The 26,339-nt window shown below is 31.6% G+C and overlaps 2 protein-coding genes across 5 annotated transcripts in view; one reads left to right on the top strand and one right to left on the bottom strand.

Moving 5' to 3' along the window:
• Nucleotides 1-26,339, bottom strand: part of Dpr1 (defective proboscis extension response 1) — a 155,343-nt gene that overhangs the window by 59,160 nt on the left and 69,844 nt on the right. The gene's annotated exons all lie outside the window — the stretch shown is intronic.
• Nucleotides 155-13,524, top strand: LOC141524847 (uncharacterized). 2 transcript variants are annotated; one of them, XM_074238966.1, is made up of 7 exons: nt 155-453; nt 883-1,093; nt 6,240-6,365; nt 7,814-7,935; nt 8,484-8,611; nt 10,796-11,115; nt 13,113-13,524. In XM_074238966.1, exons 1-6 carry the CDS (start codon nt 435-437, stop codon nt 11,069-11,071), a joined length of 882 nt encoding a protein of 293 aa, XP_074095067.1. In that variant the 5' UTR covers nt 155-434; the 3' UTR covers nt 11,072-11,115; nt 13,113-13,524. The 2 variants fall into 2 exon arrangements, with proteins under 2 accessions (XP_074095067.1, XP_074095068.1); XM_074238967.1 differs by lacking the exon at nt 155-453 and having other exon boundaries at nt 712-1,089.

Here is a 26,339-nt window from a genome sequence, read left to right as displayed (position 1 = left end):
TCATTACTTTTTTTTGAATTACTGTAATTCCACGGTTTGCATCGTTGTTTTCGTCCTTATTTTTTATCATTTTAAAAATAATATTTTTTATCCATAACCGGAGATATGTATAAAATTACAGAAGAATAACAGAGAAAGAAGAATGACGTGCACATTTTAATTGTCAGGAAAACGTGGTTAACATACACCGTACACATCTAGTTATTTTCTCGAGAAGTTAAAATCCAGGTGGAACATTGTAACAAGTAGTGCTAACTATGCAACGTATACATATTTATATATTATATAAGCTTACAAGCTAGTGCAGCATTCCTTTTGTGATCTAGACGAAGAAAAAGAGATAAAGAGACTTATAAGGAAAACAAATAAATAATATTATTGCGCATTAACCTGGACTGCTGTGCTCGTTTTATTAAACGTAATTTTAGTCTGTCATGTTTGAGAGCGAGACAGGTAAATAAGTTGTTATTTTCATTTATATCCGTTTCATACACCCCTGAAGCAGAAATTCCCTTTGCTATATATTCATTCATTAATTAAAGTGCCTCGAGCGAGTAATAGAAAAATACATATAATATTTCGTAACAACCGTTTTCTTTTGAGCTATTAAATTATTTATCGCTGCATTACGCTGAAACAATATTAAATAAATAAATACCCGAACAGAATTGAATAGAAATGCTTGTTTTTGCGCGGTATGGTAAACAACTGAAGCATAAAATAACAGTAAAGTAAAAATTTATTGCTTAACATTAAACGGAACGGAATATTCATTCAAAACGATCGGTGATAATTAGTCGGGATAATTGAAATAGATTAAATGATCGGAGGATTCTTGAGGAAGGGTATAATGGTCCTGTCGACTAATTCCAGAGATTCCAGAAGGGGAAGGATTCTCTCATCACCGAGCACCGGCATCCACAGAAGACCTTTCGCCACAAGTCAGAGGTAGTCAAAGCTTCTCAAGCCCCAGCGACTCATCCACCCAGGGTGAACGATGTTTGAGCCCCAGTCTCATTTCAGTGGGTTCTTGTGTCTGTCGGATCTGTCATCGTCCAAGCGGAATTACCGAGAAACTTATGTCACCTTGTAGGTAAATGCTCTTATACAAACTTATGAATACGTTTGCTATCTTCATTTCATTTCGTTCATTGATGTTTGTTTTATATTAATGGAATTTTCTCGTTATATTAAGATAGCTTGAAAGACATTGATAGAAAAACTTATTTATTGATAATTATTTTATTTAATTAAAAAGGATTTAGTTTTTTATTAATTACATCTAAATGTTTTTTTTTTTTTTTTTTTTTAAGTTTAACGAATGTTTTTTTTCTTTAAAGCACATTTATTACACAGAGAAAAAAATTAAGCTGAATCAAGAAAATAATTTTCAAGAACTTTATTGTCTTAACTTGAGTAAAAAATTCTTCAACTAAGAAATTTTTCTCGGTTCAAATTAATTTTTTTTTCAACGTGAATAGTAGTACACAATAATTTAAAAATGTATATTACATTAAATTATTAAGATTTCAACCTCAAATTTTTGCATGAAAAATGATACAGAAATTCTACAAGACATTACCTTGGAATCCATATAAAAATTTCTACTTAATTTTCACTTTAATTTAGAAACTATTTAAAATTTATTCATGAAATCCAACACAATGAAATCAATACAGAAATTAATTTGGAATTCCTGTGCAGATTTTTTAACTAAGATGTGCTTATATTTAAAAGAATAGGTATACACTCGAAAGTACGGCGAAACTCGTGCATCCCTCTAATAAGTGCTTTTGATAGCAATCATTTTCCATCAAAGCGCAGATAGACGCGTACTTAAAGAAGGAGCATGACAGCCTGAGAGAAAATAAAGAAGATGTAAGAGTGTAAAAGGAGAAAAGTGAAGGAAGCCTAGCATTGCTTTTGCTCCTTCATTTCAACGTTCGCATAAATGTGAACTCCAAGGCGTGTATACATTGAAATAAGCTATACAACGACGGCAACTACTACACAGCCCTGTTGACGATGAAGACGACGACATTATAAGATTTTCCTTTATTACTGTCAACATGTGCTACTTTTAACATTTTCTATAAGCAAAACGCGGTATTACATTTGCAAAATATGCTATCAAAATTCGCTTGGATTTAGCGCACCTTTTCTCATGGAAATATACTTTTTTTTAGTACAAAAATTTTCTATTATGTTTCCAATGTATTCACAAAAGTATTTAAAATTTCATAGAACAGTTCGTCTTATTTATACCTTGGTTAAAGTTAACGAGTTTGATTTTCTCAGTATTTAACTAAAGTTTTGCTTCAAAGTCGCGATAATGATTACTAAAAAACGTTTAAATACTTAAAGATATGAATTTGTTTTATTTTCATGATTTTAATAATCAAAAATTGAATTTTACGCTTAGATATTTTTTTGAATACGTAAAAAATATTTTTCCATGAAAGAAATTTTTCTTGTTTCAAAATTTTTTTTGTTTCAAAATTTAACTTCCATATTACGAGACAATTTAGCGATCATACTCCCTCTGTCAAAGATTTTCAACCCTAAATTTAATTGAAAAAATTTTCCGACTGATTATTACATAAATTGTATTTTTTTCTAAAAATTTATAACAGCATTACATAAAACGCACTTAAGAAGCAAATAGAAGTATAGAACAGAAGTACTAAGTCGGATAATACCCTGTCGTTATTGGATTATAAAACCTAGCAGTCGTCAGTCGTATTTCCTACTCGATATATATATATATATATATATATATATATATATATATATATATATATATATATATATATGACTGGCAGTTAATTATCCTCAATTATGAATGACAACTGACGACGTTGGAGTTCGTTACTATTCAAACATTCGTCGAGCGCAAAGCATAGTGTATTATTTATATTCATATTCACGTTGAACTCCTGCTAACCCTCAAGGTTCGGGTGATCTTGAGCAACCCGGTAGTTTTATTGTCTAATCAAATTAAGTGTAGGAAGATCCTGAGATTTTAATCACCTCTCTGTACTTTCTACTCTGAAGTAAATAAATAAATGAATAGAAACCCAAGAGGCACGTAACCAAGTAACACATAGCGAGTATTTCGAGTAAGTAAAGAGGATCCAGCCGTACCAAATTTAGTTACCGGAGAAACTGGTTAACCAAACGGAGACAGAGATTCTAAAGGTTTAACGTTGCTACGCAGCATCAACTTATTTTTTACACTGATTCCAGTTGTAATTGTAATAAAGATCTCCTCTCGAGGTACACTGGTACGGTCTTTAATTTGCTGCTCGAACGTAACTAAGCTTGAATCCTGCGTCTATTCATTTTCCTTTCGCCCGTTTATGTCCTATGTATTTTATATTACTTAAATATATGTGTATGTGCACATATATATATATATATATATATATATATATATATATATTATACATTGTGACACAGCAGAGTATAATTGCAATTGCCGACGCAGGTGCAATCGCCGACATGTTTCATAAGTCTTATATATTTAATATGTATATAGTTACATAGTTTACACGGAAAGGCTATAGCAAATTGATCTTTTCTCACTCACTTTGGACGTACACCAGTTGACTTTAATTTAATAACAACTTTGTTTACGGAATTTAAACAATTGACGTTATTTAATTATTACGTAACTTAACTTGTTTTTTGTTTTTCTTGTCATTAAATTTTATTGAAGTGAAACTTTTTTGCGCGCGGTAAAGCTAAAATTTCACGCTCCTTTCATGATAATCATAATATGAGCAAGACATTATTAAATTTTAAAAAACGAATAGAAGTGTATGAATTTTTTTACAGAAAATTTTTTATCCGAAATTCTGTAAAAAAGTATTTTAATCATTTAAATCTATGTTCAGAAATACAAAAAAAAATTGTACTTGAACAGAAGTCCAATGACCACGTAAATTTTTTTTTACTCATACAAAAAAAAATCTGTAAAAATAAATCTCTTAAATTGAAGTAATTTCACAGTAAACCACAACAATGTTCAAAATTTTCCAACGTGTTTTACAAAAGCACCAATTTTTTCAATAAAACCAGAGCTCTGCTTGCAACTCTAAACGCATGAGTACGATGAAATTCCGCAGTGAAATGTATAATGACATTAAATATGTGTAACGGTTTTGTAATGAATAACTAGGGCTTGAATTCTGTTAATTTGAGCCATTAAATATTTAGCGTACCCTGGGTTGAGCAGGCGGCCATTGTGTTGTCTAAACAGCCTGGATGTTATGATGTGTATACACATAGATTATGATGTAGAAGCAAGAAAACACATAAATGGACGCTCGGGAATGTGTTATAACGGTATTTGAATATTGACGATTAAGCAAACAGTATACGGGGAATAATCTGAACAGGCATATCTATTTTCCTAATGTATTGCCGAACTACTAGTGCAGTGTTCTGTAGTGGAAAAGCTTTCAATTGCATTTCTGGTAGTAGAATATCGGGTAGTGAATTCCTCCAACAGCCAGCCCAAGTGCCTCTAGATAGTTTGCCAAAACTGATGACATATATAGATGACGTGCTACATATATATGTTTAGATATATATATATATATATATATATATATATATATATATATATATATATATATATATATATATATATATATATATGAATTGCCAACGAAAAATCACAAATGATTGAAAGTTGCGATAAAGTTGCCAACAGTTTACTTTGTATCTATCAAACTCAATCAATTATTCATATATAAACAAATTACTTGTATACTTTTTTAGTATTTGTTGTTGTATTCTGTTTTATATTGTGAGTCCGCATAAAAAAAAAAAAAATGCTGCATTTTGTATTTGAATTTCCCGATGTTGACGTTATTATTTCATATTTTTTATTTTTTACTCTCTATACCTAGTATTGAAAATATAAAACAACAAAAGAGCACAATGGAATACTTCGGGGCAATGTAAAACGGGTAGAGGTGACAATATATATATTTTTAAAAACGATTCATATTTTTTTATCGCTCGCACTCTAACTCTCTATAAAATATCATCAAAACAGTTTTGGTTCACATAAAGTATAAACTCTCTGTGGATAATTCCGCGGGTCATCAAAATTAATGACCGCTGTAATTTTTTTTTAGCATGTAGCACCACCGAAAAAAGGATGCCAATGTCGAAATTCAATTAAAACATTAATCGAGTAACGAAACAGTTTCAGAAAATTTTTGTGACCCGGTATTTTACTGTCCGAAAAATCAATAAAAATGTTGTTTTCGTGATATGCTTTTATCGGTTATGTTATTTTGAATTTATTTTATATTCGAAATGATTTATTTATTTATAGTGAATTTATTTACGGTCATTAACAATTTTTATGCTGAAACGTGGCACTTCGGAAAATAATCATTAAAATTTCAATTTATAATAGTGTGTAGTCAAATCGTAACTTTTCCAGTTTTTTTTTCTTTCGAAGTGCCATGTTATAGTATAAAAAAAATTATTTTATATTTTTTCTTTGCGGGTACATTTTGTAAGTGAATTTTTTTTAGATTTATTAAATTTATAAAATTTTTTCCCTTGTAAAAATGAGATACATTCGGGAAATTCGAAGATATTTTATATCAACAAGAATTATAGTATGTTATTTGGTTCAAATATTTAATAACCGATAGAAAATTTTAGAATTAAAATTCTTTTGATCTTTTTATGAATTTCTGTAAATTAAATTGGAAAAAAAAAATAAACACGTTCAGTGCTTGATAAAATATTTATTCACTGTGAAAAATATTCTTTGAATCAGTACTTCATTTTTCGAGTATTCATCACAGTAATTGGATCCATGTGCATTAAACCAACAAATAAACCGTTCATTATATTACTTTACTTGTAAAATTAAATGAAAAAATCCGTCTTTGTAAATTTACGGATTTTATTTAATTAAAATGTGTATTTGTAATATTTAAAAGTGAAGGAACCTTGCTGATAATTGCTCCAATGAATTTGGAAAGTTATTTCGAAAGTTTCTTTATAAATGACGAGTGGAAATTGAAATTAAAAAAAAAAGGTTTTTTATAAATAGCGTAAAACACATTCATATTTGAAGAAACATGAAATATCATTAGCGTAATAAAAGAAGGGTCTCTTAATAATTACAATAAATGAAATAAATCCGGACATTTAACTTGAAATTGAATAACATATTTACAGAGAGTACTTATATGCATTAATTTCAGATGCAAAGGAACACTGGCGTATGTTCATCTTTCATGTTTGGAACGGTGGTTAAACCAGTCTTGTCGTAACCACTGTGAGTTGTGTCGCTACCGTTTCAATGCCGTAGAGACTCCTCGTTATCACTGGTGAGTAATTAAACGCGAGAAACAAAAGGCTAACTATACCGTACCACACACCTTATAACTATACATCGAAATAAGTCTAGAGTTTCAGTTTGTTGAGTGCTGAATCCTTTATGTCGTCCCACACACACACACACATACCCACACGCACACTCTTTCATGTATAGATGCATGCATTTATGCATTTTTACAATGTATAGGCAATAACAGAGAAGGTAGCTCTCAGTAAGTAAGTAAGAAATAAAAAAGGAAAAGCTAACAGAAAACAAGACATCGCAAGAGTATGAACCGGAAGGTAATTTGTCGAGAAGCAATCGACAGTTCTCACTTACTCATTCCCTTATTTTTTCTCACTCACTCTTTCAAGTCTGCGTAACCTGCTCTGTTTGGTGAAACTACCCTACAGTTTTGTACCGTACCAGCTGTGTGAGATTTTGAAGCTCACAGGAATCTGTCGGGCCATCAGACACAGTTCGTGCTCCGTTAAGCGGTAAACGGTGTACGTAGGATAGTGTGGTTCGCGTGGAAGATTGATCGAAGTCGCAAACGAGTTCAACACCTCAACGATACTTCCCCACACAGAGATCGAAAGAGAGCTATAGAGGCACATCCATAGTTTCATTTTTTTAAAAACCCGAATATCAGTCATACTAAAAGCTAAACTCGTGAAAAAATTTGCTGATATGGCCATTCTCCATGTCCGGTCATGTACGACCACATCAATTATTTATTCATTTTTTTTTTTTTTTTTAATGTGTTCATATGTCAATAATCACGTTTCATTAAATAAAAATAGTAGTAATTGCACGGAAAAAAAAACTATAATAATAAAAAATTAATTATTTAAAACAGTAAAATTATGATTTCTCTGATACTTTATAGTTCTATTTAATTAATTATTATTATCAATAATCTTTCGATACTTAATCTTAGTGTAAAAGTTTTTTGGAATATTGATATAGGATAAGTGAATCAATAACTCGAGTAACTATCGTAGAGATGTCAAAGGTTGAATTAATTTGAGGGAAAGAAGTTATAAAGCGAAGCTCTCTTGAGTTGAATTCTGAAGGAGAAAAGTTTTTAAAAGACGTGCCACTGTCAGGTGAATAAATAAATTATTTCAGTAATTGAAATTATTCTTTAATCTCGAGTAAAATTTTTTAAAAATAGAGAGTGTATTTGAGTTATTCTCAAAGACAAAAATATCACAATTTAAAAGTAATAGAATAATATCAGAGTCGTGGGTTATCAAAATAATGTCGGATTATTCTAAAATGTTCCACTCACATTCAAAAATTATGTTTGAGGATTTTCGGAGTGAATAGTTGTTTTGATTTAGTATTAAACCGAATTTTCATTTCAGACTATATAAAATAAAAGTGTATCATGTATTAAATTTGACCTTAAATATTTTAAAAAACAATAATGATAAATAATAAAATATTTTTTAGGAAGGAGTCATTAAGAATCTGGATGAGGCATCCACGGAATCTACATCACTTAAAGTCTGACTTGGTGGTAGTTACAATACTTACAACAGTGACTACGGGTTTGGTGGTAGTTTGTTTATTGGGTAAGAAATGGCTTTAAATTTTAAGCATAACTGAGTGTGTTCATTGTCGCGAATAAATTGAATACGTATATACGTCGAAATAAAATTTAATCGGTATTTATACGAGCATTGTTTACGATTTATCACAATTGTCAGATTGGGCGTTCGTTACAGCACGACGGAAATTTCGGGTTGTCTTTGTTTCGAGTGTAGCCGGTCTATAGTTCTCGTTACTGTCGACTATTCGACGAATTTCACTACACCGGGCTTGTGTCTATTGACATTGAACGGATAAACGAGTGCTACCACTATTCCGATTACTTGCTGTTCTCTCTTTATTTATTTCTATGCACCATTTTTTATTCTATTTTATTTTATTTATCTTTTCTCTCTAGTTCTCGGGTAACAACGGCTATTACACCGCGTGATATCATGTGAAAAACACCTGCCCACACATACAAACACACATTCAAAACAGAATAAAATACAATATAAATATAAATGAAAGGAATAACAGATAAAAGAGTTATATATCTATATAAATATACATAAACGAGAATATGTTTCAGGCATGAGATATTTTATTATCGAGGGAAGAAAAATCGGTATATCAAGACTGTGGACACGTGGCGCCATTGTTTTTTTTATTACCGTTGTCATTCTTGGATACTGTACTACCGTTTATCTTCTTGTCAAGGTACTAATCATCACTCTTTTTATTTCCTTTTTTCTCTTTTTCGTTATTTATTCTCTAAATTAATTTGAGTTTCTTTGAAAAATTCAATCAATCAAATTTTTTAACAAACTAAGTTTTTATTATTTTTTTTATTGAATAATAATAATAATAAATTGACTTAAAAAAATAGATACTAAACTAGAACATCTTATTCTTGCACTTAATTAAAAAAAAAAAAAAAAAAAAAAAAAAATTCTTAGCAGCATTATAAGCCAACGGGTTTATGCGGCACTTTTCTCTTTCGACTCATCGATGGTCTAGAATGTAATATATGTATATAGTTGTAAAAAACTACATGGCAGAATGATAGTTCGTACGTAGATGTACTGAGAAGTACAAGTACGCTCTTATCTACATGTATACGTCTATTGACTGAGAGGCAAAAAGCAAAGGATAAAAATATGGTAATATGATCAGCAACACGATCGCTGAACGTCGGCTACGTGAGCCGGAACAAACGTAGTCCCTAGGACTTTTTGCTGAGAGGGTTCAACGTCAGTTGATATAAGAGAACTGTACGAGTAGGGTTTGCCAAACGAGTACACACTCAAATAATGTCTACCTTGTAATTTATATACACTAGTTTCATCTCGTGCTTCTATTCACATAATCATTTTTATAATTTTTATACCAATAATAATAATGATAATAAACGGAGAAAATTAAGTAGTAAAAAATATCATCTAGTCATTCTTAATTTAAGAGTTGCTTAATTTAAATCGATAAGAATTAATAATCCTCGATAGTAATGGTTGCAATCCTTACTAATAACATCTACATTTGTGATAAAAAATATTACAATACTTTATTATAGAAATTTGTATTAAATGATTGTTAATTTTAAATAAAAAATTATAAAACCAATTATTTCAACTCTGAAAAATTTTGCTACTATCTTAGATGATTAAAACTACAAATTTCATATTGCAGATAATATAATTTAATTCTCTCCGTGTGATGATAATAATAATAATTAAAATTGAAATTTGTTTAGATTAAGTGAATTTATTAAAACCACTAGATACTACAAGCTATTGTTTAGGAACCCTCAGGTGCAATTTTCACACGTTTATCGCTTAAGCTTAGTGATTGCAAAGCTTATAATTAACATCATTACTCCTTTGTCACAACTTTTGTAAGCATTTCCTCTGATGGTTGTTCACTTGTACGAGTACCTCTGCTTCCATTTCTATTTTCGTTGTTTCTTTTAACTTTGCATTCCCTAAACTATACTAGAAATCGTTTGTCATTAAAGCTACTTCATGGATGTACGGTCCAATACAGTACAATTTAATTTAATAGTTTGAAAATTTGCTGCAAAAATTTCTTCGTGAACAATGAACTGTAAAGTCTTTCATATTTGTAACTAGTAAACAAAGGAATAATATATTGTGTCGCTACTTTTGTCGTACAGAATCCGTTTATTGCAAACTGTTCAAAGCGTTTTGTTTTTGCGAAATTTCGTTTGATAGTCGCAATTCGAACTACTGCTTTGTTCATTTCTGTTCTACGGCTATTCCATAAAAAAAAAAGTTGTTTTTTGGATTGTTTAACTTAAAGCAAATTTTATTTATTTAACAACTACTTTACTTTGTTTTATCTATTGCAACAATTGCTATCTTTTCAACTTGGTGAAAATAAATATATTAATTCAACGGAAAAATATCTAAATATCTGTATTGGAAAATTTTATAAATGAAATAGAAACTTAAATTATTCACGATAATTTTTAACGAGGAAATTTAAAATGAATAAATCGTATTCCCTTATATGAAATGAAATAGAATATTTTCAATTAACAAATAGCCTTCGTAAACATTCACTAAGCTTTTCTGCTAACGACAACAGTGGATGGAACATAATGCTTTGATACTTTCAATAAATAATGAGGATTTCTAGAATTTTCAAGATTTTCTATCAGATCATTACCTGTTTACATGACATAATCGAAAATATAAATCGATTATTTATTACTCAGAAAGAAAGAAAGAAGTGTAGATTATGGAAAAAAAAAAAAAAAAAAAAAAATATTAAAATTTATTAATTTAATAAAAAAAAAAAATTGATATGTAGAAAAATTTAAACCCCAAAATATTAAATATGAAATCTAAGAATAGTTTTGTTTTTTGTTTACGTTACTCTAAGGACCAGCTTGCACCTTGGCACAGATGGTGGAAGAACACAGTGGACATAAGATTGGTTATAGAACCGCAGCAACAACAGCAACAGCAACAGCAGCAGCATCAGCATCAACGAATAAGTCAAGAGTCGGGGGTTGTAGGTCAACTGGGCGAAGAAACTGCTGATAGAACCAACGCTCCCACCCCCGAAGAATCTACGATTGCGATCGATGGAATTCAAGTCGTTGATGTTAAAGCTGAGAAAGCACCGGCATTCAAAGTCCCCGTGTCGAGCTTTTAATCAGCGATGTTATTACCAAGTCTTTAGGATAAAAAGATGTTAAGGTAAATAAACTAAATGAAATTAGGAACTAAACCTTTGAGCCGTTATCTCTGATTAGATACTATAAGCTAGAAGCGAGATGCTAGATTTTAGAAGCTCTTTTAGTTTTATTTAGCAAGCTTTCGACTGCAAGCAAGATTCAGAAAGAAAAATAAAGTCGAGAAGGATAGTAATTTTTGTTTGCAGAAGGTGTTAACGGAATTTTATTCCTTGGTGTAGCGCAGTAGTGTGTATCCATTTTCTTAGCTGAATAACAGTCTCATTTCGTAGCAAATTACATTGTAACATAAAACGGTGGTGTGTAAAGGGGACACGTGTCAAGGTGGCTGGGTGTGTTGACGGTGTGACCTTTTCGTGTACGGGAAAAAAATAAACCTGTTTGGAGATATTGTCGCATATGGAATAAACAAGTCGAGTGTAAAAGCACCGTAAGCTTTTTTTATTTAACTTTTTCCGTTCTACGGTGAAATGAAACAGAAAAAACGGGAGTAACTTTGAATGAATTCTCGAAATGAAGAATCGTAAGCGTCGGAATATTTTCGCCGAAATCCATACCCGTTTTTGTTACGTTACGTTGCAAATAAATTTAACGAAAAAAGATTAGGATAAAGTTGAATTTTCTGTACTGCGTTATAAAAAAAAAAAAAAAAAAAAAATGGTGAAAAACATCAGAGATCAAATGGAATATTTCAATAAAGATAAAATGCTTTGCTGAACACTATTTACATGATAGTTACATGCAGAGTTACTATTATTGCTTATATTGCTTCGTATCTTCTTATCCGATTTAAAGACTGAGCGGATTTTCTCTATACATGTATTTATTTATTCGTGCGTGGGACTGTTTAGAAGAAATTTATTCATCGAGTTAAATAAATAAGTTATTAAGAGGAAAATATGTTAACAGAAAAGGCGTAGCAAACATGAAATAAATATCAAGAGCTCTGAGGGCGAGTGGGAAAAAAAATGCATAATTGGCAAAAAAAAAAAAAAATACCTTTCAATTGATCGCTTCTGAAATCAACGACTCGAAAAATCTTGATTCTTTTTTTTTAACAACTTTCCTTGTAACTGCTTAAAGTTTTTTCGGAGATTTTGAATCCTTGTTTAGGTTGAAAAATTATACATGGGCATAAAATGCCAATATTAGTCCTATTAGGATAAATTAGAACATAAAAAGCTGTATCAAGCCAAAAATTTTTTCTTGTAAAAATATTACTTGAAATGATAATTTTTCCAGGTTTTTCCTGAAGGTGTCTTTAAAAATATACACTATAAACTGTGAGAATTCAACTGGTCTTTATCCGTGAAGTTCAACAAATTTTGTCGCTTTCACGACCCGAAAAATATCTTTTTATTTGCGAGTGAATAATACAAGCTAGCCGAAAAAAGTTTCCAACACGTTAGTTCGCACTCTGTTGTGTACCTTTGTTCATATCAATAATACACGAGCATTCGGGGATTCAGATAAAGCTCTCACACCTGTGGAATCGTTCATATGATGTCAGTTTCGGCGGGTTTTTACCGAACCACCACCCAACATCCAACAGCTACCGTCTGTTCATGTCCGCACAATAGTCACACACAATGACACCGAGTTCTAAATAAAATAGACTGAAAATTTATCGGTCACTCTCCGAAATTCGGGTCCATCTCTCGTTAATGTCAATATATGCGTTCATTTGTGTTGATTCGCTCTGTTGATCGTACATCACGCATATACAATCAACACGCAAGCACATTCATCAATGAATTATTATCTCACTTTAACAAAAGTAGACACTTGAAAAACCCACGGGTTTTTTACTATTCCTCTTTTATTTATTTATTTTCATTTTTTTTTTTTTTTTGGTTAATCCATCCATTCAATTTTTCCGAAGCTTATGTTTATAAATGTTTAGTTGGATTCCGTGTCTTGTTCGCTTTGCGCTCCATTCCTTTATGTACACGTAAAATTATTGTTATTCCTATTTTTAAAAAATATTTTATCTTTTTACAGGCGACAGTTGTACAAGTTATTGGCATACCCAACCAATGCCGTTGTATTCCAATTTTCCAGATGGTCGAGCTACAGGAATAAAATATTGCACTGACGAAACGGGTTGAAATGATATACAGTCAAAATTCAGAAAGAATCGACGTACCGTTTCTATTTTTTTGTTTTTTAATCTAGTTCCGATGGAGAAAAATACCACACCAGCTTTATTTTTATAGAAATTTTGTCCGTGATAATAACTTTTTACAGAAACTCTTTTTTGAATAATAAATAATGTTCAAAAAAGTTATTGTTTGTGAGTTTTAGGGTGGAATATTTACATAAGTGAAATTTTTATTGAATGTTTAAATCTGAAAACCAAAATTCACATCAAAGAAAAATTTTTTTTATTCATTATTAAATTTTATCCAGAGAATTTTCCGTTCAACCTTTGTACCTATAATATTGAACAAAAAATATTTTTTTATGCCATAAACAATCAATTTTTTACATAAAAAAAAGTTTGTTCTACTTTTGCTAAAAAATGTTATACTTTAGAAAAATTAAAACTTTCTGCGGAAAAAATTTTTGAATAATAAATATCCATCGATCCAAGTCATCAATTTTTAATAAAATAATTAAGTTCTATGTCGGTCACAGAGTTTCATTACCCAAATAGCAGTTTCACCGAAAGTAACACAGATCGCAATGCGGAAATATTTATCGTAAGAGCCAAAGTTGTGAAAACGGTGGGTTAATATTAATTAAACCCCCGAGCAGAATAATTGCAAAGTTTCAGATGCCAGAGCCTCATTTTGCCGATTAATAAATTTTTCACACCAGCTTCAATCTCATTTCGGCCATGTTAGCGTCAGTTTTTAAATTATTTTATCTACTGAAAATTCATACTACTGATGTCATATATTAACAAGCATTACAGACTCGAGCCCGGTTAAACTTCGCGGAAAAGGGTATCTCTATTTCACGGGATATCTGACGGAAGAGAATACATTTAAAATCAAGCCGAACTAGTTTGAGAAACTTTAAATTATATCTACTAACATCCTCTTCCCTTTATTCCTAACTCCCTATTCTCTATCCCATACTATATATTATATTATATATATACTCCACACTTTATATTTCACTCCTTTAGCACCAGTAATTGTAATCGCACAAGTGTTAGTTATACAGACCAACACTTATTCGACCGCTGAAGGGAAATTCACGTGAAGAATAATGAGAATTTCAATATTCATATCACGCCTTAAGGCTACAAAATTGTCTGCTCTCATTTCTTGGTCACTCTTACACTCCTTCTTCCTTCCTTCCACCTTTCTTTAATTCTTCCTATGATCATCTGAGCATTAACCCAAAGAGAAAGAGAATTTGTAAAGTACATTCATTTAAACGTGACCCACTTGAGTACTGCGCGGCAAAACATATATATTTTTTAATGACACAAGTTTTACTCTTTACTCACTCTCTTAAACTACGTATACATATATGCGCTTTATCGCGTATTATATATATTTCAGAAACTCATAAAACTCGATTATTCTCTTGATTCTTTTGTTATCGGGATACTCGAATAGTCGCCATCTTCCAGCCGATTGGTTCACCATTTGCTTTCTCATACAATCGACCACTTTAGTTCTCTCTTTTGTCACTGCGCGGCGAATATAGACAAAAATTACTCAATAATATAATGTATTTTCTCTTTGTTATATTCCACTTGTATTCATTCGTACAAGCGTACATGTTTCAATAAATTGGTAATTATTAATGATTAATTATCAATTATAATTGGCAAAATAAGAGCACTTTGATATTGTCCAAACAGCATATTGAAATGTCTTATCTTAAGATGAATAAATTTCAAATGATGATCAAAGTAAATAAGAGATATTTTTTTTAACAAATTATGATAAAAATTTTTTTTTTTTTTTTTGGAATAATTATTTCTTTAATAAAACCAAAAAATGGTCAAATGTTTGCTGATTAAAAAATCACAAATTCATACTAAGTATATTACTCATCCCGATCTTCACTAAAAATATTAATCCACTTGTCTATATGCAAAAACACCTAATCTCCTCTAAAACAAAGTTCAAAGAAAAAAAATCTCTCTGTCAAGTTTAATATTGAAATATTCAGCAATTTTATTTTATTAAAATTTAGAGCCGCCTATCCGTGTGTCTGTCACGTTGGGTGCCAATGTGTCTTAAACTCAGGCTTAAACCATCAGGGTTTCATCCCCAATGCGTGACAGGACCCGGAATTTCATTTTCTTCGATAATCCTAATGCAAAATTCTCTTCAAAATAACATTTACCCTAGAACACCAAAATGTTAGTTAGTTGCAAGATGTTGGGTTAGTTTTTGGTGGAAATGAAACCTTAATTGGTACTCGTATATCATAAGAATGAAATAGAGATCCTGAAAACACAATTGCGTGTCCTGATCCCAGTTATGTATAAATGCAAGACAACTAAAACTATAAACGAAATATTTGAGTGTAGCAGAGGGTCTTATTGTGCTGCTCCGGGAAAATATGTTCCCATTACTATACCCAAGATGTATGCAATTTACATACGAATCTCCCGGTGTGTCGTCATCTAAGTTACGAGGTTATGTTTCGTGTTATATGCACAACGTAGATGTATATATATGTATATAAGTAATATGAGTATCTGTATAAGCCAGACGGAAAGATCTACGAGGTAGTTCTTGTTATGTGTGTTGATATCATCCGGCAGCTGGTGAGTAAATTCTAAATGACTGAACATATACTCTATCAACCAGGATATTACTTCAAAATCCATTTAAAGTAAAAACCAACTCAATACAGAGGTAATTAGAGTTCAGAGTTGAGAGTTTTTTAAAGCAGCCCGAGTTTAAGATTTTTCTTACAACGATCCACTCGAATTGGAAATAAATGCTTTGCTCTAACTTGGTTTTGAACTTTCTATTTTTGACCGCTCTAAACTTTTTTTAAACAGCACTAGATCAAATGAGAGAGCCAATAAGTGACACAATAAAGCTTCTATGTCAATTAAATGATTCACTGCTTTTATTTTTAATTTGCTGTTTCATTTTTCGATTTCCAACTCTAATAGATACTGGACGTCCACTCAGACGAGCATCAATGAATAGTTGATTGTACTTTTTACCCCTTTGCTTCTAATTTTTATCAGTCTGCTCTGTGCTTGATTCTTTTAACTTTTTCCACTTGCAGGTCTAGTTTTTCGCTCTCCGTTTTCCTCACTCTTGTCTCCATGTAAATCCAATTTGTCGGGTGACTCCAAACCGGAGAAAATTCACTTTGTTGTGCGTTGCATCGGGACTGAGAAAGCACAGGGCCACGGTTTTAACGGCAAAGAGAAAAGTATGCTTGTCTACGAATCCGCTTTACTTGTCCGATAGACTTTAAACAAATGGATTCGCCACGGGGCACCGCTTATCGCGTTAAAAGAAGCGATACAATTTTCAGTTTCCCCTTCTGGTATTGTTCTCTCAACTTTTGTGTGCATGGTTGAGTTTGCTAGGGTAAACGGTGGAAATGGGCCAATTTTTCTCCAAGTAATCGAATATTAGGAGGCAATTTTTGACTTTTACGGTTGATTCAAGTTGAAAGCATTGATGTACGAACTAGGTGTCAAAGTCAAAAATTTATTCTTTGACGAAGCGGATAAAGTGTTTCTCGTATTCGAGAGAATCGATACTAATGAAATCGATTATATAGACATGAAGCCCATTACTTTCTTTTTATTTGAAATTGAGTTAGTTGTGCAGCCCTCCAGGCCGTCATAATTCACTTTCGGTTCTTCTACTTCAAGGTGTACAGTACAAAAGTAAAAGATATCAGTGTGCAGAGTGCAGAGAGCGGGAAATAGAGAGTTCCTTGTCTTTATCACAGATGAATAATGAATGACTCAAGAATGTACGAGAAAAAGACCGAAAAATAAAAAAAAGTGTAAAGCTCCTCGTAAACATCGGAATTTGGAGGAATCTTCACAAACTGTATTCTATTACTACAACTAATACTATCTTCTACGTCAGGTCTTTGTTTACTTTGAAAGCCATACTCGTGAAATGATAAATTGATCTAGATAGAGAATCCTACCACTAAATGAAAATGTACTCTTAACTCTTACCAGAAGCTCTTCTCTATTAAAGAATATATATATGCTGCATGGCTCTATGAAGCTATTATTCGAGTTTTTATCTGAGTGCAGTGAAGGTGTCCATGTATGCATTCATGTATGTGTGTGTGGGGGGGGGACGGTGGTGCTGTAGATCGCAATAAATTGTAATTATGAGTTTGCAAAAGTAACACGACGCCCGAAACAGAGCGTAGCGGCGCCGACTCTGAACCACCACCAGAAACCGTCAACCGATTTTTAAAATTTATTATTCTCTTGCCAAATATTAAGCTCACGTACTACACAACGCGTATCCAGCCCTCAATTCACCTCTTTACTCCACTTTAAATTCCCGGGATAAAAAGTGTAATTCTACGTGTTTTGTTGCTACCTAGCTTGAAATTAGCCGGTGGATTCACGCAGAAATGGTTTATTGTAATTTTTTTTTTTTTTCACTATTGTGTGTAGAAATGCGCTGTTTTTGAGATTCACTTATTAATTTGTAGAAAAGAAACATTGCATTGTTTTTGAAGATCTCATTAATACATCAAAATGATTGATGAACTAGTTTTTGAACTTTTAATTGAAATTTATTTTAAGATTGAGCAAATGTTAATAAAATAATGACTGCAGATTACTATTCAAAATAATAAAAAAAAATTTTGTATTCTTTCTCCCTTCAACAAAACTTCCGAATACCTCTGAAAAGCTCTCAGCTGAGTAACTTTTGGCACAGATTATCATTATGGTCAGCATGCCTAATTACCCTAATCACAAAATCCCCGTACTAATCCGTAGCCTTCCTCCGAGCAAGTTTTTAAATTTTTCAGTGTGCAGACAATTACCCTCGCTATAAAATTTAATAACAGATTATATCAAAAGTATTATCATTAAATGGTTGTGGTGAAAAGGAGCAACAAGACTGAGGAATTAAGGTCAGGTCTGTCGGGCGATAATTGTTCGAGTGGGTTTCCGCGTCAACTAGTCGTGGGAATAATCGCATAAGCGGTCATGTGTCTGTGACGTATTGTCTTTCACATGAGTGGATGAACATCGGTACGAGTTACTACGCATTGTCCAAGTGAGCACACGTGAGTGTCTGTAAAAGGGACATTGACCGGGTGGATTTCTATCCATCCGCACATTCATATAAACCGGGTCTTCATATCTCTATCCAGCCATCCATCCATCTACTATCTACTACCTATACACCTCATCTACTCAAATCTCAATTGTAATTAGACAGACACTTAAACGCATTGAAACTTATGCACACGCATCAAATGACATCTATATACGCATACAGTAGGTGTAATATGAAGCAGTCGATCAAAGGAATCTCGAAACTCCTGACTCGACTGTAACGAAGGACCAGAGAGTTGTCTCCCTGTTGGAGAATATTCTCATTTCAGCAATCACAATCCACAATGCATACGTGTCACACTTCACTCACTGGACCAACTCGGACCAAAGTGATTAGTCTCGCGAACCATGACACGCATTTATGTCTGCGAAGATGAACGGTATTACTGAACTGCTTCCCTCGACCTTCAAGTTCTATGTAAGCATGTGTTTATGTATGTATGTATATTCTCTATGATATCCCGGCTTACTCTCAACCCTTGGACGTCTGCGTATACGTCTGCATTCTCCTTGCCTTCCTTATGGAATTCCGGCAAGTACCGTCACTTATCAACTCAACCCTTCCAGAAAACTTTCTTCTCTTATTGTTTATAACTTCCGAACTATGCGCAGAAATTATTCTCACATAAATACAAGCACCCCCGGAGCCTGGAACTAAACGAGCACGCCAATCTCGTTTCATTTTCTGCTACATCATGTCTGTCATCGCTGTTTTCAATAGTTTTCTCCCTTGCTGATGATGTTCCACTCTAATTGGTTGTGCTGCTACGATGAAAAATTGGTGCCTGAAATGTACCGGAGGAGACTAGCAATTGGGGATTAGAAAGTTGACTTTGTAGGTCACATTCAATTCAGTGTTTAAATGAAATTTTTTAAGAACGCTTTAATAAAAGAAACCTAGAACTTTGACATAACATTTTTCTAGTTACCTATTACTGACATTACCCAAAATCCCTTGCAGAATATTTAAATAAACTAGAAGCTTTTAGACCGGTTGAGGTATAAATGATGTTCGTTTAAAAACCATTTGCATTTTTTATTATGTGCTGCTGCTAATAGCCAAGCTGTCTTTGTATTACTTTGGTGATAATATCTTTGTAAAGAAACCGTTAATTAAAAATTCTGTATTCCATATAGATTCTACTCGGAAAATTAATTCCTACTCAGTTTTGAATAAAGTAGAGAGGTTTTTGAAGTGAGAAAATTTTTTTGATAAGAGTAATCAAAATTTTAGCGGACACAATGAAATAAAATCAACCAAATTTAGTTTTAAAAGAGATTTAATCTAGTCAACAGGACACCAATTAACGATTGACAAATATTCGTTAACGATCGGCGCGAATTCACCACAAATTAACACTCATACGCCATAAAACTGTTTTTCCAACAGTATTAAACATTTACTTCAGCTAGCTGAATAATCAGAATCATTTCAAATATTCAAAATAATTAATCCTTCAGGAATTTAGTCTTGTTTATCGACAGTAAACAAATTCTTCTATCAGCTTGCCGCTCATTGTTTCAAAGCTCTCCAGTAATCAGATTGAAACACGATAGGTTCTATTTATCACCCAAGAAGCTTGACACCATTTTGCTTTCATCTTTGCCTTCATTTTCCTGCTCATGATCGTTATTATTATGATTGAAAATTTCTTGATTTTATTCAAGTAACATCTATCGGCGTTACTTGATCGCGAGCAGGGCATCTCGAATTCGATAGTGAGTTCTATACTTTAGGATCTTCGAGGTACGTATATATGTTATCTATATAAATATATACATATGTATAGCGGACAATCCAGCAGTATTGAAGCCTCTTGAGAGTATTGTCTGAAGCTGATCATGCTGAAGCAGCGGGAAGCATCCGTGTCTCTGTTCTTTCTCATTCACCAGTTTATCTCTTGATCTTACTTTCTTCCCCCATCTTACAGTACTACCAACAGCTCTTATTTCTATTTATTCCCTCAACTCTCTAAGTTTCAGATACTTTTAGCCCAGCCAAAGGACTTTCATCTTTTTAAATTTACCATGATTTGTTATTTTTCATTAATATTATTTATTTAAATTGAAATAGAAATATTTTATATTTTTCTGGCGGTTCTTTGGTTTTTTGTCCGTAAAACGAAATGCCCAGTGACAATACACATTCTGTTGTATGGATTATAAATATAGGTCAATGAATACATGAATAACATCCCATAGCATTACAGAAAGTGCACCCGATGTAGTACGTAGTATGCGGTCGCGGTATTCTACGCGATCTGGTTAGTTTTATCAATAGGAAAATATATTTAATAAAATAAAATAGAATATATCGAAATATGTCCAATCCAATGAGATAAAATGACAAGTGTTATGCCCGCATTTAAATAAATACATATTTATTTATTTATTTATGAATGCAGGGAGGTTGGGCTTGGAACTATTTAAACGCAAATTATTCTTAATATCCAGCTTTTATTTCCCACCTAATGTTTTTCGATATTTTTTTTTAAAGTATTTACAGTAAAAATTGTATTTGAATGTTTCGACGGTAAAATACTTATTTAACATCGATATGTAAAATAACAAAGCAAATAGCATTGATAGTAAAATTCTCAAATACATATGCTGTATAAACAATGAAGGTAAAATATGCGCGGGTGAATATTTATTGAATATGTCATTAAATATTGATTCAAAACGAAAATTAAAAATGCTGAATGCATATTTATTAAGCTCTCATTTATGTATGTGTTGTTATTTTTGAAATTATTTCAACCTTTCAGCTACAGTTTCCTCCGCCAGAGGAAATGAGTCTGTAGCTTTTAAATGTTGGGTTAAAATTGATATTAAAATTTTGTTTTGTTACAAAAAAGATTTATAGCGGTATATTATGATGATTTTGATTATTATGGTCCTATGTTATGGTCCTCCAAGTTTTATGAAAATATATTATTTATAACTTGTACCATGTTAATAATTTACTGTGGATTTATCGAGGAAAAAACCGAATCTAACTGTGGGCGTGCAGAATCACCAGCGAGACATATCATTGAGATTTTAGAGAATCCTTACAGGCTGGCAGGCATTGGCAAGTACAAGTCTAAAGGGAGAATCCACTTGGAGAACTATTCACCGCTACTCGAGCAACTCTGCAAGTTGGGTTTCTCCGGCGTCCCAGCCGACGTCGGGATTTCAACATACACTGCGGACGACCGCTAAGACCTACAACCAAACCTGTGCTATATACAGTGTACACCGACGTCAAACCAACTCTCTTACCTACACCCACACCTAGATAAACATATAGATATTCAAGAATCTTGAGCAAATACAACGAGTATTCTTTACCTATCCCCAGAACTTTGACATTTCATTTTTCTAAAATCGCCTGCCACTGCCATATCCTAAAATTTTTTGCTGAATATTTAAATAAACTAGAAGCTTTTAGACTGGTTGGGGTGGAAGTGATGTTTGTCTACAAACCACTTGCATTTTTTTTATCTCCCAGCTATCTTGTATTTATTTAATGAGATTCTTATAAATGTTCCATGTTTACTCTACTTGGAAAATTAATTCTTACTTGGTAATTTAGAAGTGTTATTTTCAATTTTAACATTTTATTAATCAAATCAACGATGAAAAAATTAAGAGATCCGATCATATGTAATTACCAATTAAATTTGGTTTTCAACAATTTTTTTGATATTTGTTTTTAGTCAAAGAATTTTTTTATCTATGTATTTTGTAGTTGTAAAACTACGTAGTAAAAATAAAATATTTTTTGACATTTGTAAGCGAGTAAATACTAAAAATATTTTAATTATTTTCAAGGATTCAAAAATCAAAGAATAATTAAAAATTTTAATTTTATACGTCAATCAAATAAATCTGAAGCAATTCTCAATCCTCATCAAAAGTAATTACAATAAAAAGCAGACAGCTAAACAACTTGAGAGCATGTAAATATCAAAGTTCCTTAAAACAATTAATTAAAGATGATTGTTGATTCCGAGGATGATTAATCAAAAGTTTGTCGTATTGGTGGCCGGCGAGGCTTAACGTCATTTGTCGGACGTCGAAAGCTTCTATTCCGGAAACTCGTATCTGGTTTTGAGACACAGCATTGCAAATGCCGCACAGAAGGCCGGATCCTCCTAAACTCAACTAGAAGCTCCACTCTGTATATGTTATGGGGGAGGAGCCCATGCAAAGGGATGAAACGAAGGTGGAGGTGGAGGGCAATGACTGTGACTGCACTGGGTAAGGAGTACTGTCGGGTCAAAAGCGGCAAGCGGCGGTGGATTTAGTTGGGTGGTGTACGGTTTGTGGCCGGAGCATGTACAACTTCCGTCCGTTTTCGAGAGTCTATCTACTTTGAACACTTGTGCATGCTCAGTTGTATCCATGTATGAGGACGCTGACAGAGGATAGGACCGCGTGTTCCGGATGTCCACCTGCTACTGGTTGTAATACTGCTATTGTCATCCTCACCTTGTCAAATACTATACAAATCTACCGATATTTACTTTTAATGAAAATAAATTCTCTTTTATCTTTTCCTGTTTAAATCCTGTGGAATAATTTTCTGGTTTTATTGTCAAAATATATAGTGAGTTAGTTAGTTGAATATATAGATAATTTTATCAAATAAAAATATGTTTAGTAGTTGATTAAATTAAAAACTCATGTCAGATAAAAAAAAAAAATAACTTGATTCAAGAGAAAAATTTTTGAACCAAAAAAATTATTTTAAAGAGTAAAATTTATTTTATCAAAAGATGAAAATTTTTATAATGATTTTCCCGGTTCAAGAATTTTATTTTTTTTTAATTAAGTCATTTTTTTTAGTTCAAAAGAGTCAAAAAATTGATTTGTATTGTATACCTTAACACTTTAAACATAAATCTCTTATGAGGAACAATAAGACGATTATGCGCCGCCTGTTAGAAATTTTTAATACTAGTTTTCCACGAAAAATTATAAAAGGGCGTATTAAGTCATACCAGGCCACATCAAAAAATTTTTCACGAGGTCCTACGCTGTTTTATGTCATTTTTATTTTGCTTCATTGTAATTGTTTTTGTTGGTCGTTAGCGAATAACGTTTCAATTTGTGAAAAATCAATAATCTATTTTTGTCGATGAATTTTTGGAGCGTGTTTGTTGTATGATTGAGATCGGGATTCCATTAACGTAATGTAACGTTATGTAATATGATGATTTATGATTGATGAGTAACATAATTTTGACGAAATTAATGCACAATGCTATCAATAATTTGTACTACGGATGAAAAAATATATATAAATGAATTAACGATCGAATCGTGGTGTGAATATTTTAAATAAGTTGATAACTGATGATGAGAAATTTAATTGAATTTCGTGATGTTCTCTCTCGCTCATCAGTCTGTCAAATTACCCTATTAATTTACCGGGTCAAAAATTAATCAAGTCAGATACATATTCTACTTTATTTGTTCATGTTATTTTTTTACCTTTAGATTTTTAAAATAAAACCTAAAATCGTATGATTAATACCTAGAAGCCATAAAACTTATGCACTTATGTACTTTTATAACTTTCAAAAAAACTAAAAAATAAATCCTGTCAAAATTTAAAGTCGCGTTTGAAATTTCTTATCTTCTCTTTAAATAACAGTAAAACTTTCTTTTAACAGTCGAATTAATAAATCGTCTTCTAAAAGTTAAGTGTTGAAATTACTAAGATATATTTTTATGAAATTGAACCTATCGTCAAAATTTTGATAATATTTTTGGATAAATTTCCAACTTCAAAAAAAGAAACAATGGAATATTTCAGTTCTTTATAAAAAAAAAAAAATGTAATTTAAAATGGAATTACTGTGATAATTTAAAACACAGAAAATTGTCTTATCTCTCTAAGGACGTCCTTCAATTATAATCATCATTTTTAGTAGCCTGCAGTCAGTACGTGACCGCCATAGTGGAAAAATATACTTCAAGATCTGAGAAGTCTCCAAACTTCAGCAGATATATATAAATCCAAGTCTTGTAGTAACTTTTGACGATTTTTGAAGGAATTTAAAGTTAAAAAAAATAAACTATATTTAATTAAATTCACTTATTTTTATCTAGGTAGATTATTATAGTTATAAAAATTAATAACAAGAATGTGAGAAATATTTCCATGGCCATAAGGAATAAGAGAAAAATTGTGAACAGAAAAAAGTCGTAAAAGAAGTAGTTTAAGAAGTATAAGGCCGGTAAAATCCATGAGACTTAGTTAAAAGTCTATTTTAACAGGTAAAAAATAAAAAACGCTTCGACAGAGAAGAATACTAAGATGGTAAACGAGTGGAGCAAGTAAAAGTGCGGTACTGAATTGGTGTCATGGTGCTTATTACACAATGCGGTGTTGCGTGAGAGGCGTTGGTACTTTTTCGAGTAATATGTACCTCCGTAGATTAATCTTCTGTATAGTATGGTATGGTACAATATACACGGTAGAAAAGGGGATGTGTAGAAGAAAATCCACTCGACGACGCTCTTTTCTCTTCCCCAGACCCAGACCTGAGATATATCTTGCCCCGGCTTATATGCTCTCGGAGGAGATAAACGAGCTTAAGTTTTTTTCACATCGATGCACGTATTTAGATGCATAGTAATTTTCATTTATAAACCATATTTCACCCCCGAAGATACTGTACTGTAAATTATTTTATTTGCTACTTTATTTATCGAAGTTTATTATCGTTTCCGCCAGATAAGTATCTTTTTTATTTAATAGAGCTCTGGTAGATCAACGGAAATTTTATTTCAAGCCCACGTTTATAGAAGTGCCGTAAATTTATTTTGTTTGGAGAATTTTATTTTATATTTACTAAAATTATCGCTCTTAGTTTTGAGTTTGAGGAAAATTTTGTAACGGATATATTTATATTTAAAAAAAAAAATTTTATAGTTAATTTTAGTATCATCAAAAAATTCGAGCTTTTAATTTTTTAGTTAAAGATCGATTCAATATCTATTAAAAAATTTTATCTTAAATCAAGTCAATTTTTTTTTTAATGTATAATAAAATAAAATCACCTTAAAAATAAATTTAGGGGTTTATAATTTTAATACTCGTTGGAACTATTAAAAGTTTGAGTAACTTTCAATAACTTAAGGATTAACTAAAAATAGACATTGCCAAAACAAGAAGAATATGTATATTTGGATTACATTAGTTCCAGTGTTATCAAATATAAACATAAATAGACTGCTGTTTAAATATCATAAATTATAACTGCACAATTAAATTCAGTGTGTTTAATTCAACTGCACTTTGCACAGAGGAGATTTATTTGTTTGTGATGAAGTTCATTTTAATTATACGCTAAGTAATATTAATTCACATTGTAAATAGAAAACAGAATCCTGTGCATTCACATTACAATTTATTTTATAACAATACCTGAACAATGCACCAACCAAAGGGGTTTGATTACATTGTTCATAGTGTCATTATCATTTTATAAATATCCTTTTTATTTTGAACGGTAACAAAGGTATTCCATAGCGGAGTTAGTGTGTACTTATATGTTAATATTTAATAAATATTATTTTATCCAAGCTTCCATGAAAGTTTTCAATAAAAATAATTAATCAAAATGAAGAAAAAAGAATTATTCATTTAATTTGAAGAAAGGGTAGTTGTTTCATTAAATATTTTCTTTTTTTTTTTTTGAAGTATGAAAGCTCGAGATCATCAATTTTTTATAAGTTAAAACTATTTTAAAAAGACATGTTTGTGATAGACTCAAATACTGAAACTTATATATTTCCGATGCTTGAATTACATATACTTTTTCTCTGTAACTACATTTCTCCGTAACTTGACTTCGAAGTTATACTTCGAAATATTTATATCAAAGAATTTCTTGAAGAATATTCAACGTATCAATCATTCCGATGAGACTTGGTAAAATATTTCAAATATTAATAAAAAAAATTCG

The sequence above is a fragment of the Cotesia typhae genome, unplaced genomic scaffold (genome assembly GCF_013202065.1).
Source record: "Cotesia typhae breed Kobodo isofemale line unplaced genomic scaffold, CoteBio_Ctyphae contig_23, whole genome shotgun sequence".
NCBI classification, from domain to species: domain Eukaryota; kingdom Metazoa; phylum Arthropoda; class Insecta; order Hymenoptera; family Braconidae; genus Cotesia; species Cotesia typhae.
This window is presented reverse-complemented; position numbering and strand designations above follow the sequence as displayed.